The sequence below is a fragment of the Prionailurus viverrinus genome, chromosome B2 (genome assembly GCF_022837055.1).
Source record: "Prionailurus viverrinus isolate Anna chromosome B2, UM_Priviv_1.0, whole genome shotgun sequence".
Lineage (NCBI taxonomy): Eukaryota > Metazoa > Chordata > Mammalia > Carnivora > Felidae > Prionailurus > Prionailurus viverrinus.
This window is the reverse complement of record NC_062565.1, coordinates 111,626,048-111,651,144: the sequence shown is the minus strand read 5'-3', so window position 1 is coordinate 111,651,144 and position 25,097 is coordinate 111,626,048. Positions and strand designations below refer to the sequence as shown.

General features: G+C 33.7%; 1 protein-coding gene across 1 annotated transcript in view; it reads left to right on the top strand.

Annotated features, from left to right (window-relative positions):
- Positions 1-25,097, top strand: part of TRDN (triadin) — a 305,883-nt gene that overhangs the window by 57,503 nt on the left and 223,283 nt on the right. Inside the window, 3 exon segments of the mRNA XM_047860375.1 lie at positions 3,770-3,829; positions 11,961-12,131; positions 17,970-18,029. Of these exon segments, the coding sequence (XP_047716331.1) occupies positions 3,770-3,829; positions 11,961-12,131; positions 17,970-18,029 (291 nt within the window).

Below are 25,097 nucleotides of genomic sequence, written 5' to 3'. Positions count from 1 at the left end.
ATTTTGATATTGTCCTTAGAATTGAATCTATAAAGAGTAATTCATAGGCTGAAGTAAATAAAATATTTGAGACTCCAACTTGGTTACCAATTTACTTTCTAGAAATGTATTCATTTTTCCCCTGGCAGTTGTGAGACTGCTTTAGCTAACAGTGAAGATAGTATTTCACAAAATATTTTTTCAATTTGATAGGTGAGAAAGTATACTCTATTTTAACTTGCATTCTTTAATTACCTATAAGACTGGAATTTTAAAAATTAATTTTTATGTATTTGTTTAGAATCTGTAATATAGACTCATTGTTCAGTAGGTAAAGATACATTATGAAAAGCTTCCTCCCGCCTGGTTCTCAGCCCTCCAGTAGCATTCTATCCTACCCACACGTACACACAGCAAACCCCTTTTATGGGTTTTATGTGCATCTTTCAAAACTTCAATATGCATTTATAAGAGAATATAGCTTACTGTTTCTCCACTTTTTACACAAAATATAATGTGTCCTATATTCTGGCTTTTATAATTTAATAATATATCTTTTTTTTTTTTAATTTTTTTTTCAACGTTTATTTATTTTTTGGGGGCAGAGAGAGACAGAGCATGAACAGGGGAGGGGCAGAGAGAGAGGGAGACACAGAATCGGAAACAGGCTCCAGGCTCTGAGCCATCAGCCCAGAGCCTTGACGCGGGGCTCGAACTCACAGACCACGAGATGGTGACCTGGCTGAAGTCGGACGCTTAACCGACTGCGCCACCCAGGCGCCCCAATAATATATCTTAAAGACCTTTCCATATCAGTAAATAGGTATTTTCCTCATTTTTTTTAATGTTTATTTATTTTTGAGAGGGGAGAGAGGAGCAGAGAGAGAGGGAGACACAGAATCAGAAGCAGGCTCCAGGCTCTGAGCTGTGAGCACAGAGCCTGATGCAGGGCTTGAACCCACAAAACTGAGAGATCATGACCTAAGCTGAAGTCGGATGCTTAACTGACTGAGCCACCCAGGCACTCTGGTATTTTCCTCATTTTAAAATAAAAGCTTCATGGTATTGAAATGGAGGTACTTTCTTGGGGTGCTTGGATGGCTGAGTCAGTTAAGTGTCCGATTTCATCTCAGGTCATGATCTCACGGTTCGTGGATTCGAGCCCCATGTCATGCTCTGTGCTGACAGCTCAGAGCTTGGAGCCTGCTTCCGATTCTGTGTCTCTGTCTCTCTCTGCCCCTCCCATGCTCGCTCTGTCTGTCTCTCTCAAAAATAAACATTAAAAAACATAATTTAAAAAATGAGTAAATGGAGATATTTTCTTCCACTATATCTTTTAGCTACTTATTATTTGTAGATTTAAGGATTTAAGAATGATTTTAATAATATATTTTTCTTATGTAAATATTCACACTTATTACTCATTTCTCCTGATGATATGTGTGCATGTCATTTGGATATATTTTCCTGGTCTGTCACTTTTTCAAATATTTTCCTCAGGTTTCATAATTAATTTCAGGATTTCTGTGTGAGTGGATATGTGTGAATGCATATATGTGTATATACGTGTGTGTGTGTGTGTGTGTGTGTGTGTGTGTTTAGATTCTTGACTTTTTATATGGCTAGATATGTTTTATTTTCTTTTGGTGTTTCTGTTTTTGAATCTTCATTCAAAAATTAATTCAACAGTTGCTAATATTTCCTCAAGTTTTTAAATTTAGTTTCATATTTCACATGTAACCTTAAATCATCAAAAAATCCATTTCAATGTATTATGTGAAATAAATCTCCAATTTCATTTTTTTCTTGCTTGTGTGTTAGAGTGGATCATGTCTAGGATCTTTGTGCTAGATTTCAGCTGATTCATATGTCCACAATATGCATAGACTGCTGTGCTATTTCCTGTGCAACATTCCAGTCAGATAGAATGTTTTATAATATTTTAGGAATCAGATCCATGGGAACATGTTTCAATCTTCTTTATTCTATACTCATATTTAAAATTTTGAATTAAATAGTTATTAGTTTATTAGTGTTTACTTAGTGATGATATACACGAATTGCAATACAGCCACCTTCTTTGTTCTAGAAACAGGTATCTATTTCCCTTCTGCTGTTAAGTTATGCGAAATTATTGGCATTAGGTTCTATATACTCTGACTAAATGAAATAATCTGATATTTCATATGATTTTTTTCAACTTTCACAGCAGCTAAATATTTGTATTACAAAATAATCAAGAATTTGTCACTCTTAAATTAGAAACATTACAGGAAATTTTCATATTGGAAAGCAGAATAAAATACTTTATTGTAAGTGTCCTTTATTTCATTATATACCAGTTAAAGGAGTTTGCTTTTTATGAAGTAAGTCATTACACTGCAACCCCATGTCCTTATGTGAATTGGGCCTTTCTTGGCTTGGCATCATGCTCCTTCAGCTAACACTGTCCAGGCTCTTCCCCATAATTCCAAATGGTAGTGGAAATGGCTATGGGGCAGGCTGAGAGGTAGAAAGGCTGAAACCCTGGAAGGGGTGTCATCTGCTCTCTTTCGGTGAACTTGCAACTGCGGGGGTCACTTGGTCGTCAACTGAGCATCGTGCGTGAAGCTTTCTGTGAGATTTGCCTTATCTCTCCAAGATTCTGGGGAAACTGTTCATCAACTGTGTTTTAAAACAATAGTTTGTTAAATACATATTGAAGCACATTTTGTCTTTTATAGTACAAGTAAAGCTGATGGACATTAATGTTCTTATTATATAGTTGGAGAAATGGAAATAATTGGGACTCTCATTTTTAATGTGAATAATTTGGTTCTTTAACCCACCTGTTTAATTAAATCTCTTATTTTTTTCATTTAGTTTTCTATAATTTCTTTAATTCCCATTATTCTCCAATAAATAATACATAAATGCTGTAAATTGTGTGGTGATTTGGGAAACTACCAAATTACACAGATTAATGAATTATGACTAACCTGCACAAGCTCCTGTATGTCTCAGAGCACCTTTACTTCATAGAAGCTAGGAAAATAAATTTATATTGATTTATTAATTTGTTACATAAACAGTGAGAAGGTATAATGTTTCAAGTATGTCAAATACTATTTGTTTAAGAAGCTGCACTCGATCAGTAATCATTTATGATTATATAATTTATGATTTTGTTTTGGTCATTCTCTACCAAAGATGCTATTTCTTAGAGCTTACTTGGGTAAAAAAAAAAAAAAACAAAAACTTTTTGGCTGTCAAAATGTCATTGGAGTGGAGGACATTTGGTTAGCAGGGACCAGAGATGCTAAGCATTTTTCAACACATAAGACAGTCCCTTATAGTAAGAAATTATTTTTCCCCAAATGTCAATTACGTCCTTGTTGAGAAACACTGCTCTTAATCCAAGCTCTAATTCTGATTGAAATATTTATTTTAATTAATCATAAAGTGTTTCATCACGATAATATAATATCTTTTGACTAATTATTATAAAACTGCTCTCTCTCTCTGTTTATCTTTCTTGAAAACTTAATCTATTTAGAATAATAACTTTAAAAAGGAGAGTGAGGTTAGCTTTCAAAATGCTTTCTAAATCTTTATGCCAAGTCTTTTAAATTGGATTTTATATAGTTGTTATTATATTGGTAATTTTTTCTTATTTCTAAATCAGTCTCATTAATATCATCAATCTTCAAAATCGTACATAATTTGGTGGCTATAAAGCTAAGATAAAGAGAAAGCTTGGTCTTGAAATCTATTTAAAGTGTGTACTAATATAAATTTTTTTCTGTTTAAGCAACTCACAAGGAAAAAATTGAGAAAAAAGAAAAACCAGAAACAAAGACAGTGGCAAAAGGTAACTTTTCCTTTTATAGTTTATATAATCATTCTTTTTACTTTAAAAGATTACACTTTGCGGGGGTACCGGGGTGGCTCAGTCAGTTAAGAGTCCAACTCTTGGTTTTGGCCTAGGTCATGATCTCATGGTTCATGAGTTTAAGTCCCATGTCCAGCTCTGTACTGACAGCGCAGAGCCTGCTTGGGATTCTCTCTTTCTCTCTTTCCCTCTCTAACCACCCCTCTCCTGCTTGTGTTCTCTCTCTCTCAAAATAAGTAAATAAACTTTAAAAGATGATATTTTGGGTGTCAGGTAGCTGGCTGATTATATGCATTCAACATTTCTTGTACATAAAAATTAATTTGGCCTTACATGTAAAATTGAATAATAAAGAATAATAAAAAAGAATAATAAAACTAAATACTTAATAGAGCATCTGGAAATGTTAGAAAATGATGAAGAGTATTCCCATATGTGGTAGGAAGAATTTGGAACCCCAAGAACTTTACCACTTGCGGTCATCCTCATGGATATGTTACATTACATGGCAAAGAGACTTTTGGAAGTAGTTTTCTCTAAAATAGGGAGATTATCCTGGATTATCCAGGTAGGCTAAATGTAATCTCACAAATCTTTAAAGCATAGACATGTGACAGAAGAGAAAGAGTGATTTGAAGTGTGAGAAGAACTTGCCACCCATTGCTAGCTTGAAACTTGAGGGGAGCACGTGAACAGTGGGAGGAGAATTTTGCCAACATGTTGAATTTCAGTAAATAATGCAACCCTGCTGGCAATTTGATTTTAGCCTTGTGCACCCTAAGCAGAAAACCTGCTTGAGCCACATTGTGCCAAGACTTTTGAACTTTGGAAATTGGGAGATATTAAATGGATATTATGTTAAGCAGCTAAGTTTGTGGTTATTTGTTACTATAGCGATGGGAAACTGGCACAATATATTTGGCTTATAGCTTTTGACTAGCAGTACACTTTGGATTAATTTTAGAAATTTCAAATTCAGGATTTGTTTTTTTCAAGAAGAAAGGTAATGCATATATCTTGATTGATATTTTAAGCCATCGAAGATCAAAAGTATCTTAATAATATACTCCCCCCAAATCAATTACAATATCAATGTAATGTTATGTATTTTGGAGGATTACATAAATATTAAATTATAAATATAGTATGCTAAATTTATTTGCCAATTGTTTGATGTTAAACAAATATGGATTCTAAGTGATAGTTCAATCTTACTCCTAAATTTAAATTCCTTTTTCTTGTTGTAAAATGCACGCATTTTGTGAACAATAACTTTTAGAAATCTCAATTCAGTATTTTCAAGGGACTAATCATTTAGATAAACATTGGAATCTACTTTCAAAATTCAAGGTGTTTATCTAAACAATGCAAAATATTTAAATATTTGAGGCAGACATATTTTTTACTAAATATTTTTCATGAGATAACCAAATATCAGTGTATTAAAGATAGATGGATTATAAACCAAGACTTCGTTTTCTAGAAGGTAGCATGAATTTAGTCTCAGGATGAAATTTATAACTAAATATGTATTATTTTATTCTATTTGGTTCTCTTCTGTTTGACAGATTTGAATGAAAATAAACTCAAATGTATATGAAATCTTGAAGCTGGCAGGGATGTTAGATATCATCTCACTTAATTACCTAACTTAACAGATGAACAGACTGACCTCCAGGGAGGAAAAAACAATTTGGCCAATTCACATAACTAGTATGTAATTGAACTAAGGCAAAATCCCAGGTGGACTGAGTATAAATCTAGTATTTTTTCCAAAGATAATTAAAGGTCTTCAAGCATCAATTTTTCCTTCAACAAATATCTATTTAATCCTGTACTAATTATTTATTGGTGTGAAAAAATTACCACAAATTTAGAAACTTAAGTCAACACACATTTATTATCTCAGCTTTTGTGTCTCAAAAATCTGGGCATGGCTTAGCTCAGTTCTCTGTTTCACAGTCTCTCACAAGACTGTAATTAATTTGTTAGACAAAGCTGCAGTCCCATCTGAAGGCTCAACTGGGGAAGGATAAATTTCAAATTCATTTACATGATTGTTGACAAGATTCAGCCCTTCATGGCCTGTTGAGTCAGGGCCCCAAATCTTTCTTTGTTGGCTGGAAACCATTCTCAATTCCTTTTCAAACGAGTGCCACTAATATGACAGCTGGCCTTGTCAAATTTAGCAAGAGATAGAACCAACTAGTAAGACAGAAATAATCTTATGTAGACAGTCATGGAAGTACATGCTATTGGTTAGCAGCAAATGTGCAGGCTAGTCCATATTCAAAGGGAAAGGATTACACAAGCATATAAATATCAGAAAGTGGAGATCACTGGGGGCCATCCTGAGTCACCCTGGGCTGCCACATATCACAAATATTTTGCTTACATACTTATATTCTTATGGAGGAGATAGATGTAATCAACCTATCTATATATGTATAAATTGTGGGTGTGCATACACACACACACATAAATATAATTTCCCTTTTTATTTTATGTATGTATTTATACATTATGTTAGGAATATAGTAAATACATAGGAAATGCTCTTTGTATAATTTGGGAGAAAACTGAGTAAGATTAAAAAGGCATACATTATAGCATGTGATAATTAAGTTAGAAACAAAGATAACCTATTCTATTTGAAAGGTATGACCAGAGTTAAAATAAAACTCTCCATCAGAAGACTTTGATTTCCAAAGGCACTGCCATGGAACATAGCATGTTTCTTGCTCTGTTTCAAGTCCAGCCTGTCAAAGAGCTGCAATTTGCTGAACCATGTCAGGACATCCTCTTGGGGAAAAGTAGGCCTTTCCATCTACCCTGGTACATGTGTAGAACCTCATATCTATTGTGAAAAGTAGCCTATTCCTACAGTTCATTAAAAATAACAAAGACTGGGAAGAAGTAGAATAAAATGATGGCAAGAGAAGTGAGTGGGGTAAGCCAAGTTCAGGGAAGGCTGTCGCGCTGGCCTGTAAATAGCCATCTTTAGACATATGTGTATTTGGTGAAGTAGGGGAGGTTACTATTTTGATCACTTTCTGAAGACTTTCCATTGTTTTCACTGGTTTGTGTATATTTATGTCTCCCCTCATATGTCTTACAATATGTTTTTTGTATCATCCTCATGGATTAATATGAATAACATTATGCAATTGATTATAGTGGGGAAATGGGTTAGGCGTTTTGGTTCTACTACTTCTACTCTTGCCTCATTGGTTGCACCATGTTTGACAAATGGCTTCTTCATTCCTACATTTCTCATCTGTAAAGGGAGTATAATATAGTAATTCCTGTTATACATCAAAATCTAAGTTCTAGGAAAACTCCAAAGAGCTCTAGGAATGCAGGGTATGAGGATTTAATATTAGAAATGCCTATGTACTTATTTTGCAGTTTCCAAATTCTTTTGCTCATGTGTTTTACTTTATCTCCACAGCTTCCTTAAAGGAAGAAATAGCTACAGTGTTATTTTTTTTTTAAATGGGAGAAACTTGAGGAATAGAGAAGTTAAGCAGTTAGCAGTTCCTTAATGAATGAGAGTTGAAATTTGTTATTTAACTCCAAAAATGAATAGTATGTCAATATGTTTACTGGATAATGTGGTTTTCCTACTTTGGCATAAGACATTTTGATTCGAGTACAGTCACTAATGGGTAATGCTAATTCCAAAATGAATCAAATATGCTAATGTCTTTCATTTGATTAGACCATTTAATTTTTTATTTGACAAAAATCATGAATTAAATTTCTTCCTACATAGAACTGGGTGATGTGAAGGGCTCCTGGGTGGCTCAGTCAGTTAAGCGTCTGACTCTTGATTTCGACTCAGGTCATAATTTCACGGTTTGTGATATTGAGCCCTGCTGTTGGGTTCTGTGCTGAGGGAGCTAAGCCTGCCTGGGATTCTCTCCCTCTCTGTCTGCTCCTCCCCTGCTCTCTCCTCTCTCTCTCTCTCTCTCTCTCTCAAAATAAATAAATAAACATTAACAAAAAAAAGACTGGGTGATTTGAATATACCATGACAATACTTTTTTGTTTTTCCATTCCTTAGTGAGCTCCTAAGTGCTCCTAAGAGCTCTTAAGTTCTTTTTGAGAAATAAAAAGCAAACAACAGGGTTTCATGGTATTTTCCCCATTATATCCACATCATTTTTGAGTTCTTACCCATTTTAATGCCAGGCAAATTTACTTGTTTCCAATATGAAGATCACTGACAAATATCTAAAATAAGTAAGGATAATAACAAAATTTTATACTTAAAATCATTTGATGAAAATAAGTTTGTTTTAGAGGTGGTCGTGACTTGAAGAAAATTATCTTTGCTCATTTATAAATTATAATGACATTAAAGGTAGATCTGAATTTCATATATTGCTAATTCCATAGTATGATGTTAAGATTAAATCAGGTGCTACCTACAAGTGGGTAGGTGTCATTTAACACAAGGAAAATAACAGTTTCACACACAAAAAGTATAAACAAAAAAACCACTTGGCAAATTTTTCAAGTTTTGTCAAGTTCATTTTAAACACACATTTACATATACAATCTGTTTATCACTATATGTACACTTGATCTGAATATAGTAAAATGCATACTTGTTTTCTTGATCAAAATTACTAATTCAGTAAACGTTTGTGTTTTCTCTGAAAAAAGCACTGTGCTAGACATTACAATGCTACAAAAATGAATAATATAGTCCTTATCCTCAAGTTGCTCTGTCTGGTAGGGAAGAGAGATGTGTGAATAATCATTTGTAATACAAGGTATATAGTAGGGAAAAACAGGTGTGTTTTAGCAAAAGTTGAGGCAAGTCAAAACTCAGGAGAAGGAATGATTAATTCCAATGGCATTGCCCTTTGTTGCCTATGTATTGTGTGCAAAGGAATGTGTATATGTGGAAAACAAAGAAAACATAAAGAATGAAGCCTGGAAGCATTATTCATATAGAAAACACAATGAGATATTCAAGAAAAAGAAAGTAGTCTAGTGGAGGAAGAAACTTTTGGAAGGGTGCTATGAGAGGAGAGATAGGACGGGGCCAGATCTTGTGGGATTTTTTTTTTAAAACATTTATTCATTTTTGAAAGACAGAGTGTAAGCAGGAGCGGGGCAGAGAGAGAGGGAGACTAGAATCCGAGGCAGGCTCCAAGGTCGGAGCTGTCAGCACAGAGTCCGATGCGGGGCTCGGAACCATGAACCGCAGGATCATGATCGGAGCCAAAACCAGATGCTTAATTGAATGAGCCACCCAGACGCTCCCAGATCTAGCAGGGTTTTAAATGTTATACTAAGCTTTTTTTACAGATAGGAATATTATCCTGTTAATCCTTAGAGCGCCAGCAGCTCGCTCTGAGCCCATGCCATGGTAAGCTCTCTGGAAGGGTTCCTTAGGTGAGCAAAGGTAAATTGTATGAGCCTGTGGTGGTGTTGGCATCTCAGGGGAACTTTCTCTGCAGTTAGAAACTAACAAATATTTGGTGTGAGGTTCTGGAATTATGCTGATTTATAGTATTTGCAGAGAGCTGATGGTTTCAGACACGGAAATCTATTAATCTGCTGTAGGAAAGAGCAGTAACCAGCAAAAGAGATTTAAAAATGGTTTAAAGGAAGTAGAAGAAAATCCTCAACTGAGTATAGTTACAGAAGCCACAAAGACATTGGAAATTTGTGGAGTAATAGGGTCATTTTTGTGTAAGAGTTTTATGACTAAGTAACTTTGGAAAACAATGCACATAATAATCCCCCTCTTTGAAGATTCTCAATATACTTTAGCTTTGAGAAATATCATTAAAAAAACTCTTTTGGGGTTCCTGGGTATCAGAGTTGGTTAAGCATCTGACTCTTGATTTCAGCTCAGGTCATGATCTCCTGATTCCTGGGCTCTGGACCCACATTGGGCTATACACTGATATGAGGAGCCTGCTTAGGATTCTCTCTCTCCCTCTCTCTCCGCCCCTCCCCTGTGTGCTCTTTCTCTCTCAAAATAAATAAATAAAAACTTTAAAAAAATGGTTTAGCTTAGTGTTTCCATATTTACTGGATCATAGGGATATCCCTGTACTTCTAACACGTAGCATCATCTTCCTGCAAAGTTTGTGAGGAACAGTGCTTTGGGAAGTTTGGCCCGTTCAATTAAATGTAGTACCACAGATGATTTTGGTTTTGCAAGCATCAGGCATTATCATTTTCATTCTTCTTCTCATGGGACCTCACAATATTATCTTGCATTAGTCTCAAATTATTGCTTAGGGTACTAAAGCCAGGAAACTTGATTATAATATTTTCATCAAAATTTTCAACATGAGTGACAATAAAGCCTATCTATTACATTGACAAATGACACAAGAGAGTCCACATTGCAGTAGTCTTACTATGGGGTCCAGTGATTACGTGTGGCCCCTTGAATAAGTAATGTCCAATATGTAGCATCTTTATAAACAATTTCCCACTAGTGTGTGCTACATTATTGTTGTCTTTTATAAAGTAATTGAAAGATTCACAAACTGATCAGTTCATATTCCCAGTTCCTTCCCCCCAAATGCATAGAATATCAAAATAAGTATATATGTGTATAGAATATATATGCATATATGTTATAATTCACATAATAGTTTCTAAGTTATAGCCCTTTCTGTTCACTAGGATATATTTAAGGGTTTTAAAAGTCATTAAAATTAGCATTTCTGATTTAAGATAAGCCGGAGCTAGTATCTCAATTTCTGCTCTTTTTCCATCTCTTTAAAGTCAAGTCATTATAGACTGAATGTCCCTGAGTTATCCTTTAATGGATTTTATTGTTTCATTTCTATTAGTCACTACCACTACAGCAATTTCACATTTGTACTCTTAATAGTTATTTAAACACATATATTATGTTCAGTTTCTTGAATGGCTTTTTTAAAGTTTGTTTATTTATTTTGAGAGAGAGAGAGAGAAAGAGAGCATGCATGTGTGAGCACACAAGTGGGGGAGGGGCAAATAGCAAGAGAGAGAGAGAGAGAGAGAGAGAGAGAGAGAGAGAGAGAATCCAGACAAGCTCTACAATTTCAGTGCAGGGCCCAAGGTGGGGCTGGAACTCACAAACCATGAGATCATGACCTGAGCGGAAGTCAGAAGTTTGAGTCACCCAAGTGCCCTTCTTGAATGACTTCTAAGATATTTGAGTTATGGATTGGAGTGCCTGGGCGGCTCAGTTGGTTGAGCGTCTGACTTCAGCTCAAGTCATGATCTCACACTCCATGAGTTCAAGCCCTGTGTTGGTCTCTGTGCTAACAGCTCGGAGCCTGGATCCTGCTTCAGATTCTGTGTTTTCCTCTCTCTCTACTCCTTCCCAACTTGTGTTCTGTCTCTCTCACACGCTCTCAAAAACAGATAAATATTCATTAAAAAATTTTTTTAAACATATTTCAGTTGTGGAACAAAATGATTATATCCTTGTTACTATATATATATATATATATATATATTTATATATATATATATATACACACTATATATAGTATATAGTATATATATATACTTGGCTCTTTGGTATGGGCATTGCCTTTTGCTGAACATGCCTGTCTGTACAAATTCTGTGTATTTCAAATGCCTCTTTGTTGATATACTAAGCTCGTGGCTACCTAAAAGATAATGTTTTCATGTACAAATTAAGAATGTGCCCAACTTGCAAGTGAGCTACATTTCTTTTTTAAGTACTCTAACATGTCACTTCATAGACGATATAAAACTTAGATAGTAGTCACAAGTACATATGTGAGGAATGCTATTTTTTCTTTTTTTTAACATTTTATTTTATTTTATCTTATTTATTTTTGAGAGAGCACAAGCAGGGAAGGGGCAAGGAAAGAGGGACAGAGGCTCTGAAACGGACTTTTTGCTGACAACAGCCAGCCTGATGTGGGACTTGAACTCACGAACCTCAAGATCATGACCTGAGCCAAAGTCAGATGCTCAACCGACTGAGCAAACCAGGGACACTATTTTTCTATTGTTTTTCCTGTCTCTCTCTTTCTAAGTTGTTCTTAACAATCAATAAAAGATGATTGGTAAACAAACAAAAATAATCCAATTTGTCTTTAACTCTGTACAGAAGAGAGGAAAACAAAGACCGAAGAGAAGATTAAAAAGGAAGTGAAAGGTGGGAAACAAGAGAAAGTGAAGCAAACAGCCGCAAAAGTCAAAGAAGTACAGAGACCATCACCTAAGCCCAAGGAGAAGGAGGGAAAAGAGACCGCAGCTGTGTCCAAGCATGAACAGAAAGGTAAACATTCAGAGGAGGTGGCCAGAGGTTCTAAGAGAATTTTGGGCAAGAAGCAGATACAATGAAATTAAAAACTCAAAAAGACTAAGATCAGACTTCAAATAGGAGTAAAAAGATGTCTATCAGTTAATATTACCTGAAAGGCGACGCAATAATTGGGAATTAAAACGTATTTATAGGAAGACTAAAATATGTTCCATATCTAAAGATGCAATGTGAGGTATTTGTAAAAGAGGATTTGAGTTAGTATCTCAAGTTATTCAAAGCGTGAGGAAAAATTTTAAATTCTTGAGACACGAGATTTCTATTAAGAGGTGGAAAAACAATTTTGTGTGTCCTACTCTTTGGAGACAGCAGTCCAGGAAAAATGACAATTTTACAGGAGTTTTTTTAAGCAATATATGTTCAGATCTTGGCGAATAAGTATAAAAACTCTCCATACATTCCTGTTGCCTCTGCAAGTGCATATAATTTGGAATATACATTGAATTATTAAATTCAGTTAATTTAATAGGCAGAAAGTTATGGGAAAGAGAACTCTCAAGCTTCTTTGCCAGCTTCCACTGACTAAATTTAGGACTGTAGAAATCTCTGTATCTGACACTGTGCTGCTCTTCATAAGAGTGATGTCAAACTTACAGCCCTACTTCACGGAAATAGAGCATTTAAATGGAGATGGAATATAAGCCTGAAATTTTTTGTGGACACATGCTATGAAAATAAAAGGGTGGAGTTTCAAGAGGGCAGCTGAGGGCTCGTCCCTCATCTCTGCCCTTTGTTGAATCTCTTCTACCCGAGTCCATTCCTGGCACTATGCTGCTATAGAGTCCTAAGACTGCCCATATAGAATGTGGGATTACTCAGTTGGGACTATTCCTATAAATGTTTTTTAGGGGTGTTGCAAAATAATACTTTCCTTTACCCTGGTAGTTTTGAATGATTGTATTTGAGGACTAAAATTAAGGACTGTTTTCTATGAGATTTTCATTTAAAAATTTGAAAACTTTATTACTGAGTAAGCTAGTTGGACACTGAAACTGAAAAATTTTCACCATTATAAAACATAAGATGAAATTTGCAATCCACACTTTTCTTTTTGATTCCACATATAAGTGAGATCATGTGGTATTTGTCTTTGTAATCTGCCCTTGAATTTTGTCTTTGAATCCCTTTTTTCCTTGAATTCACAATATAAATTTATCTGGCAAAATATATATGTTTTTTGAAAATATATTTTAAAAAAGAAAGAAGAAAAAACCTCTGTCTCTTTGTTTTTGTGTGTGTGATCTGCAAATTTTGAAATAAATGAAAATTATCTAAATTTAAAATTTTGTAGATCACTAACAAAAAGAGTGGGATTAAAACTTTGGATCCCTAAGATCTTTCTTCAATTTAAAAAATGATTATATTGTCTTGAAAAAATTTTTAAAAATTGGTTATTACCTCTCTTAAAACTTTATATTTTTTCTGAAATCTTTGGGGCAGAAAAAAATTACAGTAAGTAAAGATAAAATATTTTGAATGCAACATTTTGCTGTGATAGAAAATAAGAAAATTAATCTTCTGACTCACTGATCTATTTTAAAGTGATCATCAAGGTCCTAAAATACTTTACATTTTAGATTGCCCCTTAAAAATGAAAATAATCACATGAAATCAGCTGAAACATACCAAGTATATTTTTATTTTTTGTCCATAAACACAGTATGTAAAAATTCATGCCAGTTATATATAAGGGTATTAAAATATTTATCTAGCAACTTGGAACATGAATAAACTTTTTGATGTCCATTTTTAGTATCCTTGGTTTTTCTTGGGGGGGTGGCATATTTTATTGATGCTCTAGACACGTCACTAGAGCATTTTAAAATAAGGTTTATTTTCCAGGTCACATATATTGTATTTTATTCTTATCAGTAATCAGAATTACTAAAGATAACATTCTAATACCATTTTCATTTTCAATTTACTGTTTTAATTTCCACGTAAAGAGCTATTTATCTATTAAAAGGACATTCGAATATCACTTAGAGTCAGAAACAAAAACACAAATGTGATTTTATCAGCTAAGTAAATGCATTTGCTAAAGTAAGACTCCCCATTAAGACAGCTAGCATCAATTAAATAATTGTATCATTAAGTAAATAATCAAAACTATACTTCGGATAGCTGGCCAGACACATAAATACATTATTTGTTTTAATTAAGCAAAGATTTAAGAACATTTATTCATAAAAAAACTTATCACATTATGGTTTCAACTGAACACGATACACAAAGATGCAGTGTTTTTTAAATAATCTATTTGTGAGGTGGCTTTCATTTTGAGACTCTTGTATTGATGATTTAGTGGGGATCCCTTCTGTGGGGAAGGGATTATTTATTTGCTTAGTGTAAGTTAGTCTTAATGAATTTGAGTTCTTTTCAAATAGATTTCTAAATAGTTTGTTGTTTTTTTGTTTTTGTTTTTGTTTTTTGTAAATCAAAGGCCTACAAGTCTTTCACTGGAAACAGATTTTTACATGGAGCAGACACATTTATTGGCAGTTTTTAAATTATATAGTAAACATGCAAATACATTCACATGAAGTTACTTTTAATTTTATATATTTCCACTTAAAGCACTGGGAATAAGATGCATAGGTATGTACCAGCCTACCATACACTTCTACACACCCTTATGTACCACATAATCTAGTTTCTATGGACCAATCTTAATCTGTTTAAAAAGGGTAAGAAGGGCTGGCATGATCAGTCTTTGCTTTTCTGTCTGTGGCAGAAGTGTGGAAAGGGAAAAAAAAAATCAAACCTCCTGACTGCTATTCTTATTCTTCCTTTTCATTCTCCTTTTCATCCTCCTCCTTCATTTTCTTCTTTTTAACAACTGTCTACATATTTGTGGCAGGCAGAGAGAGTATAGCTAATGCGAATCAACCATAGAGTACCAGACCACACATGCCCCATGCTCATAGAGATTTTTTAAAATTTCCTTTCTGTTGACATTCTGCACCCAGAATGCATTTTCTCTCTGCTGCCACTCCACAGGCAACATGACAAGGTAGCAGCTGAATAACATCCATCACTGCTCCTTGAGGAGGGGAGAAATGGCCAGCATGTGTGATTCTTAGAAGGTGTTCATCTGGGAGAAAAAAATATTAAGAAATGGTGACCACATATGAAATTCCATGAATTATTATCACAAAAGTGTGAAAGCTATAATAATAGAACTGTTCATATTTTCTTTAGGAAAATTTTCCTAGTCTAATATTTCAGTTGCATTTAAGGAAGCATTTCTATAAAATGAAGCTTCCATATTAGGAAGGCTTAGTTTTGCTTTATCCTTAGAGAGGTGAAACAGACACCCTTGAGACTGCCCAACATATAAGTGCCTAGAATTCTGGCACATTGTTAAGGTCAACACTCAGGACAGACAGAAATGGGCATCCTAATTTAAAATATTTAAAAATTCTTGATTTAAAATATTGTAAAAATACCCTCTCATCTTCCTACTTGTGCCATTAGACTGCAACATCACAACATCACTCAAGTTAAACAGAAACCTGTTAAGTATTATAACTCAAACAATTTTCTAGATTAAGAAAATAGACATGTTTTGAATTAGTAAAGGATTTTCTTTCTTAAATTGGAAACACATAGGATGATTGGTGCATGAATTAAATGAAAGACGACTCTTAGAGCCAGAAAATACTGGTATAATACATGTAAGCATTTTACTTTGGTAATAATTTAAAATATAGGTTAAATAGTTTCATGTCACTGTCAGCATTCAGTTAAAACGAAAAACAAACTCTGAAGCTTGAAGATTTTAGTTAATTCAATATACTATTTCACATGTTATGTGTATAAATATGCCATCACCACTTGCGGCAAAGAGCATTATTTCATTTTAGGGGATTGTCCAAGCCTTTCAAATTTTAAGTAGTCCCTGCATTCTAAACTTTTCACATGAATATACTCTCTGTTGCTGTTGCTGAAGACTATAGTGCCAGTAGGATTCAATGTAAATGAAAAATAAAAAATGGGGAGATTTTATATCAGTGATTCTGGAAAATGATCTAATTAAATCCTCTGAGGAGTTTGTTAAAAATGCATATTCTAGGGTTTAGACCCATGGAATTATAACACATTCCCCATCTTTTTGATCTTTAAATTGCCCTTTGAGAACAACTTCTGATTATAGGAAGGAGAAATCTAAAAAGAATATAGTCACTTAAGTTACTGAAACAAAAGAGAAAGCTTGAAAATTTCAGGAAGTCCACCCTTCCCCACCTCAAATTTGTCATTTAAGGGAAGTGTGTTTTTTTGTTTTGCTGTATCTGAGAGCCCAATTGCCCATTCTAGAATTTGCTCAGGAAAATAGTTATGTCCAGAAAAGAGAAAATACTTTCTACATTAATCTTAATTCTCTCCTGTACCATAGGATTCCCATGTCCTGTTATTAATGTATACAGGAACAAACAGGTTCCTGGACTTGACCTGGGAACTAGCCTCCTTCCAACTTCTACCTTACCTATGGGAAATGTGCTGTAATTCAAGAGTCAACATACAGGCAAATTTTTGAAACTTTTTGAGTTTTGGCTTACTCATATTTAGGTACTAATGAAAAGGATTATATTTTACATTTACTGCAATAACCACATTTCTTTTTTCAAAGACCCGGCAGAGTTTCATAATAAAATGGATTAGTCTAAAAATACTGTTAATACTTTTAAAAGAATAAGGTTTACAAAAATCATTATATGCATATTTATTATAAAGTAACAAGTTTTATTATTTCACATGTTAATGTACATAATTTCAAGGACTTAAGGGTGTGTCATGTTGTGTAAATTGAATAAATTCTCTTGGTCCTGAAGCTGCTTTGGATTTGTTAGATCAATAAAATGCCTGTTTAGAAACATTAAAATGTAAATCAATCATCTTGAACAAAGTTAATTTCATAATATGTAGTTTTAAAGAAGATATGGTAAAACTTCTGGAATAATTCACCAACTACAATTTGGGTTGGAATGACCTCAGCAGAATCTAAAGTTATGTGGGAATTTAAAGTTCATTGTAATGTCTTTAATTTAGAGGGAACAGAAAAAAAATTCCTGAAATCATTTTTGATTGTTTGCCCCAAATGCTCAAATTTTCTGTTTTTGTTTTGTTTTTGCTTTTAGACCATAGACCATAGACTAGTCAGGATCATAAGATATCTTCAGTGAAGATTACTGATTAATTAGCTTAACAATGGTATCATTTAATGCTGAAAGTCTGTTCTTCTGCATGTACTCTTATAATTAGGAGTATTTCCATGCAGAACCTGTAACACAATGCAAAGGAGTTAGCCTTCCTGCTTGCCTTTTCTGGAAAACATTCTACAGCTCCATTTAGACAATTAGCAGAAGGGCTGAGAATGAATAATTGGTAAAATGTTCCAAGTTGGAAATAATTTCCTCTTGTAAAACTTCTGTTTCATTAATGGAAGTATATACATGAACAATGAGAAAAATTGCTTTAATATGATGACTTTTGTAATGAATTTGATGAAAAATGTTTTGACTTAAAAAAGACAACTATATGATATTACCCTGAACTATTCTGTTTCAATTTTTTAAAGCTATTTTTTTTGTATGGAATAAATGGACCTTATATTTATTATGTCTTTTTTCCCTGTGTGTTCATATGAGTGCAAATTATTCCTTCACAGAAGACATTGTAGTAACTAAAATAGAATTGTGCTATTTTGTTTGTTTTGTTAAACCATTTCTTCCTAGAAAGAAGAAAGGTGTTGATGACATTCTTCCATTGTTCTTTTTCTTTCTACTCTGTCAGATCAGTATGCATTCTGTCGATATATGATTGACATGTTTGTCCGTGGGGATTTAAAACCAGGTATTCCAAACAATTTTTGTACTTGTCTGTTTTAATAGTCTTGTTTCTAAGATTGCTGGCTTTTTTATGCACTAAACTGAATTTCCATTTTAAAAAATTGCATAATGCATGTGTAGTTCTAGAATAAAACCAATGAAAAGCAGAAGTAATAACTGGCATTAGGGCCTTTAATTTTACTTTCTATTACTGCATGGCCTATTGTAAATGAAGTCAGAAGCTAAAAAAATTCTAATATCTTTATATACAAAAAAGTGCTAATATCTTTAATAATATCTTGGAGTGAAGAGGTGAAACATTTTATTTCTGGTAAACTTAGAAGACCTATGATGATAAAAGTATCCTTTTTTTAATATTGAAAAAAATTTATATTAAATCTGTCACAATTCAGATATTTCATTTACTTCAACATTTTGTATTTTCTCACATATGGAAGGGTTAGCTACTCTGGAGAACTACTATTGATGGAGCTAGTCAACCTTAGAGGTAATAGTCAACACAATGGGAAGTCTTTCTATTGAAAGGAATTTGTCTATTATCTCTCCTATCTTTAATTGTTGCCCAGAGTGTAACAAGGGATTCTTTACTAATATCTTGATTAACAATGAATAACTTGATTGCTTGTGCTAGGCCTTTTGCAGATTTAAAGACTGATAATACTATGTTATGTTTGGGGAAACAATTCTAAGAAGATGGTATTGCCAAGGATAGAACTAATTTACAATAGAATAATTGAAGCTAATTGCTTAAAGCAAACTATATTTTGGTTCTAAGCTATTTTATATGGAAATCTCTCTAAAATGTATAATTACATCCATACGTATATCGGCAAATGGGCATATCATATTTAAGACAAATATATAATACATCTAGGTCCTAGAAAATTAGAAGATCATGAGAACTTTGAGTTTCAGGAAAATTTAGTTAATTCTAATAACTTATGCAAGCCAATTTCCTCCCTTCTCTTCTTCATTTTCTTAATCTTCTTTCTCTTTTTTGTTTACTTCCTTACTGAGTTAGAAACTGAAATAAGAGGGAAAACACTGAAAAATATGGTGATTCACTTGGATGATGACTCACTTTGTAAAAATGATTAATGCTAACATATGTATATAGCATCATAATAACCTTAGAAAGAAACATCAGGAAAGTAGTTTAGTATAGTAAAAAAAGAGGGCTTAGGACATAAATACAGATGTGATTCTTGACCCCATCCTTTTCTAGCCTTGGACCTTTAGCAAATCATTAAACTCCACTTGATCTTCAGTGTCTTTACATTTAAAATTGGGGTCACAGTCAGCAATAGCACTACTAGAAATTTATCCAAAGGATACAGGAGTGCTGATTCTTGGGGCACATGTACCCCAATGTTTATAGCAGTGCTTTCAAAAACAGCCAAATTATGGAAAAACCTAAATGTTCATCAACTGATGAATGGATAAAGAAGATGTGGTTTATATATGCAATGGAATACTACTTGGCAATGAGAAAGAAGGAAATCCTGCCGTTTGCAGCAACATGGATGGAACTGGAGAGTATTATGCTAAGTAAAATAAGTCAGTCAGAGAAAGACAGATATCATATGTTTTCACTCATATGTGGAACTTGAGAAACTTAACAGAAGACAATGGATGAAGGGAAGGGGAAAAATAGTTACAAACAGAGAGGGAGGGAGGCAAACCATAAGAGACTCTTAAATACAAAGAACAAACTGAGGGTTGATGGGGGGATGTGGAGAGGGGAGAGAGGGTGATGGGCATTGAGGAGGGCATTTGTTGGGATGAGCACTGGGTGTTATATGTAGGTGAATCACTGGAATCTACCCGCAAAACCAAGAGCACATGTATGCACTGTATGTTAGCCAACTTGACAATAAATTATATTTAAAAAAATAATATATAAAAATAAGTCAAAATAAAATAAAATAAAATAAAATAAAATAAAATAGGGGTCACAGTAAAAACCTTGCAAAATTAGAGGTACCTGGGTGGCTCAGTTGGTTAAGCATCGGACTTTGGTTCAGGTCATGATCTCATGGTTTGTGAGTTCAAGCCCCACATCAGGCTCTGTGCTGACAGCTCAGGACCTGGAAACTGTTTCCAATTTTGTGTCTCCCCCTCTCTCTGCTCCTCCCCTGCTCTCAGTCTGTCTGTCTCTCTCTCTCAAAAATAAACATTAAAAACATTTTTAAAAGCCTTGCAAATTTGCTGACAAAGCATCTAAGGAGAGGCACAAAATACTATTATAACTTTATTTCTTAAATCATTCAATTTAGCACAGCCTGTATGAAAGAAACTTAACATTGACAATGCTCAGTCTATACACACCATTAAGTCCATTTTAGGTAAGAGATTTGTTGCCCATTTTATTTATCTGTGATGGTTTAAAAGAGTTATATTCTACGCATATTTTGCTTTGTTAAAGATCAACTGTTTACTTATATGCAACATGAATCAATATTGTTAATGAGCATGTGTTTTTAAATTTTATTATTTGAGGAAAATAATGTGTTCTTTGTGTCACCCAAGTTATTGATAGAACTAATTGATCATAAAATACAATTTCTAAGAAAATCACAGGACAGAGAGAACCATACACTGTCAAAGTCAATGAGAGATGCTAAGCATTTAACAGTCACAAAGCTAATCAGATCTTTTCCAAAATTTAACAGCAGATCAAGATCAGAAGGAACAGTGAAACCATGTCTACATGAGTTGAGAATTCCTCTATTAACCATACAGGGGGAGGTCTTTTAAAGTCATATGTGAACATTTTCTAAATAGCCATGAGTTCAGATCTGTAGCACTATCTAGTATCCTAACCCATGAAAATAATTCCCAAGTGCTATACGATTAGATTTTTATGAAAGTTTATGTATTTATTTTGAAAAAGAGAGAGAGAGAGGGGCAGAGAGAGGGAGAGAATCCCCAGCAGGCCCCATGATGTCAGTGCAGAGCCCAATGTAGGGATCAAACTCACAAACTGTGATATCATGACCTGAGCAGATATCAGGAGTCAGACATTCAACAGACTGAGCCTGATGCCCAGATTAGATTTCTTAATATCATTTATTACCTTTCTAACTGCTTTCCTAGTTTATTTCATCTACCTACATTCATGATTTTGAAGATTTATTTCTATAATGTATAAGAAATTAAAGAATATGTAGATGAGTATTTCTGGAGAATTAGTGTTTTTCAGCATTTCAAGGGGTGAAACAGAAGACTCTGGAGAAGGGAAACATGTATGGTATGGCTATTGTTTCATGTAACAAGTCATGTAAAAGTTCATAAGTGTACAGAAGGAAAATTTCTGATATTTCCTTTGTTGGTGAGACAATACATACGATGGAGTTAGAAAGCACTAAATATGGCGTGTGTTTTGAAAAATGAGGAATGAGAAACAAGATTTAATCTGGGCATATTAATTTAGGGAAAACGCAAGTGATAAGACTTTGACTCTGACTGACAATTAGAGAATAAAACAATTCCTGCCAAGCTTATTGCTCTGCATGTATCCAGTATTTATAAAACATTTGTGCTTCCATCTGTTTCTGTTTGGGATTAGTAGAACACCTGTTATTGTTTAGCTAGAGTTCATTATTAATTATTGGTAATGAGTTTTTTAAACTATAATTTGATTTTTTCCTTTTGGGATAAAATATTTCCCTTGTGCAATGTTGCCACACCCTCAAAAGTAGCCCAAATCACAGCTGAGATTTGAAAAAACCTCATTAATGAAATGTACTGACACTATGACATATGTCCCAAGTTTTTCTTTTCTATCCCATTAAATAAAATACTTCTGACAAAGATACCATTAGCATTTTTTTTAGCTAAGATATACCTGAAAAAGAACTGAATTGCTCTTTCTGAATCTCTGTAGTGAATATACACTATCTTATGGTCAGTAAAAATCCTTACCTCAATTATGGGGACTATCTTAAGAAGCCAGCATAAACTGTAAGGATCACATCATTTGTTGTATATAACAATTAAAATTCTCGGGTACTGACTCACTCTATATTCAATTGAAAATTAAGAAAATTCTATTTAAACCTAGAAAATGAGTATATGCTACTAAGGCTTGTCCTGTGGGCAATCGGAGTAGATGTATATGTATAATGTATAATTTTAGGGATATTATGGATACCGAAGTGCCCCCTTCTCTAGAAATATTTTTTTTTCTGCTGCTCTTAAATGATCTAACAACCCTGACATTAGATCTCTTGATTGTGTACTTGGTCAGTTCATAGAACATGTTTTGGGTAATCCCTAAACTGTCTTAAGGAAGAGAGGTGAGAAAAGGAAAGGGAGAGGAAGGGAGGGAGGGAAATGGATCCTGTTCTAAGGAGGCTGTCTTGAAGCTGATGATTCACACTTTTTAGGGTGAAAATAGTCTAGCTGTCATTTTCTTTTAAGACAACTATGAAAACTGGTCAAGGCAGACATTAGTAGCTACACTGAGATTCACTTTATGGTGGTGGTGGTGGTGGTGGTGTATGTGTGTGAGTTTTGGTTTTGCTTTTAGAAATTGATAGTAGTGATGATCAAGATAAATGACTTTAGGTTTGCTTATCTTTATCATCCTTCCAGTAATTCCAATCTCCTTTTCAATACTTTGCTGCTAAGCACATTTTTCTTAAGTGATAGCCATACTGATAATTTCATTCATTTAGGTACACTCTAAAAGAACCATTATGGGGCACCTGGTGACTTGGTTAAGTTCCTGACTTTTGATTTCAGCTCAGGTCATGATCTCATGGTTTGTGAGTTTAAGACCCCCATCAGACTCTGTGCTGAAAACCCAGAGCCCTGTTTAGGATTCTCTCTCTCTGCTCCTCCCACTGCCTATGTGAGCACATACACATGTGTGCTCTCTCAAAAATAAATAAACTAAAACCAAAAATTGTGGCCAAATAAAATTGAAAAAGAATAAATAAAAAATAAAATAACCATCATGATCTTACTACGCATTTTCACATTAGCTCTTCATCAACTTTCATCTGGGCCAAATAGGTTGCATGTACTCCTGGGTGAAGTCAACTGAGTTAAGCAAGAGACAAATTTCAATAAGGAAAAAAAAAAATCACATGGCTTACAGACCTCTTTATATTTATTGTAGATAAGGAAATCAATTTAAATGTCCAGTACAAGAACTAGGCCTTGTATGCTTTTGCTTCATCATTTTAACACTTTTTTTCAGCTTTTAATCTCTGTATGAAAAAAATCATAATCAAAAAGCCATTATGATTAAAGTTCAATACAAGTTAATGTTTATCCCTTAGAACTTATCCCACCATTAAAATCCAACTACTACCTGACTTACTTGAACCAAGAATTTATGTTAAGGTAATTTATTCCCCTTTCTGTGTCATTTACTCTCTTAAAATTGAAGGTAGCTACCTATCAAAATCTTCTCTGAGTATAATAAGGTATTCTTTGGCAGTCTGTATTCCAATTCTATGGGTTTTTAGGTCCACAGCTAGAAATAGAGCCTCAAGGAATAAGAGTACTCTCATTTTATTAAGATCCTTTTCTTGAACTTCAGTTGTGCATTTTTGGTTTGATCCTGCTGAGAAGAGGTCAAATGTAATTGCATTATAGTCACTGTTATTAAATGGTTTAATCTAATGTATTTCAGAGCTCAATTGGCTATAATGTAGAAGACTAGGTAAGATTCAGCCTTACTTTACTTTCCTCCAAAAAACACTGCTCCATGAAAACATACTCACTTTAATTCCAAACATCTCATTATTTTCACAAAATAAAAGTTCTGGGAGTTTTGATGTTAACGCAATAAACATCTGTTGAATCCCCTCTGCAAGCTGATAGTCCAGAAAAGAGATAAGACATGGCATATATAACTTTATAACTAAGGATAAATGGATAAGTATGCAATAGAGGTTTAGAAAATGTAAATGCTAATCTCAGTATACTAGGAACAATAGTTATCTTTACTTACCATTTGGACCTCTTAGTGTTTTTTTAATATTTTAAATCATTTTAAAAATGGTTTACAGAAGTAAGAGTAAAGGGCTGAAAATTGTGATAAGAACTTAAACATAGCAAAACCAAAAGTTTATTTCATCAATTTTCTGATTTTGAAGATGTATATACTCCAGATTGGAAACATCTTCAGAAAGGAACTAACTGCCCATCAATATCATGAATAAACCTGCAATATATACATCTAATTGATACTAATTCTAGATTTCAAACACATCTTTAATAGGTTCTAGCATAGTATCACTTCTGGTTCATTTAGAATTTGCGTTATCAAAATGCAACAGTCAACTTTTTCAAATCTTTGAGGCATGTAATTTCGTTAAAAGACAATGTCATCTCCATTCCATAACTACAAGACATTTTTATTTTTAGATTCTTAAACATTATTTAGAATGATGAATCCAATGAGTTTTTTTTTTATTTATACATAATTGATTTCATTCTGATACTGGCCTTAAACTTTCTTTAACATTTGTGTACTTAAAAACTATAAATTTTGGCACACAGACTTTATAAAAAATGAAAAAGTATTATAATATACCCTTAAAACAAAATGAGATAGGTTAGGTTCTTGCCACAAAATATTGCATGGTAAAGTCCTTCTGGTTGAAGGACTAACTGCATGAGAATATCCTATTTCATTTTTGTCCTTGGAAATGAATTGTTCCCTCATGGATTCTTGAGTTTGAGAAAATTCATTGTCATCTGAAAATCCATGGTCTGAGATTTCATTTGAACAATTAATTTCAATTTCACCCTAATCATTTAAGTTTAGCATACTTAGCTCTCTTTTTTACATTTGTTCTGATTCATCTAATAACCTAAACATCTTCCTTTGTCGGTTTTCTTCTTTTTGCAGTTATGGACGAAACATAGAACTTCTAAATTCTAAACTGTGCTCAATGAAACTAGAAGTAGATCATAAGAATGTTTCCAGACTTCTTTTATGCGTTCTTGAATGACGATGCGACATTTTAGTCAAAAAATAAGAAAACTGAATGATGGTGAGAATGGAGATTTATTTTGCAATTGCATCATCCTTCCAGGCAACTCCATCATTATT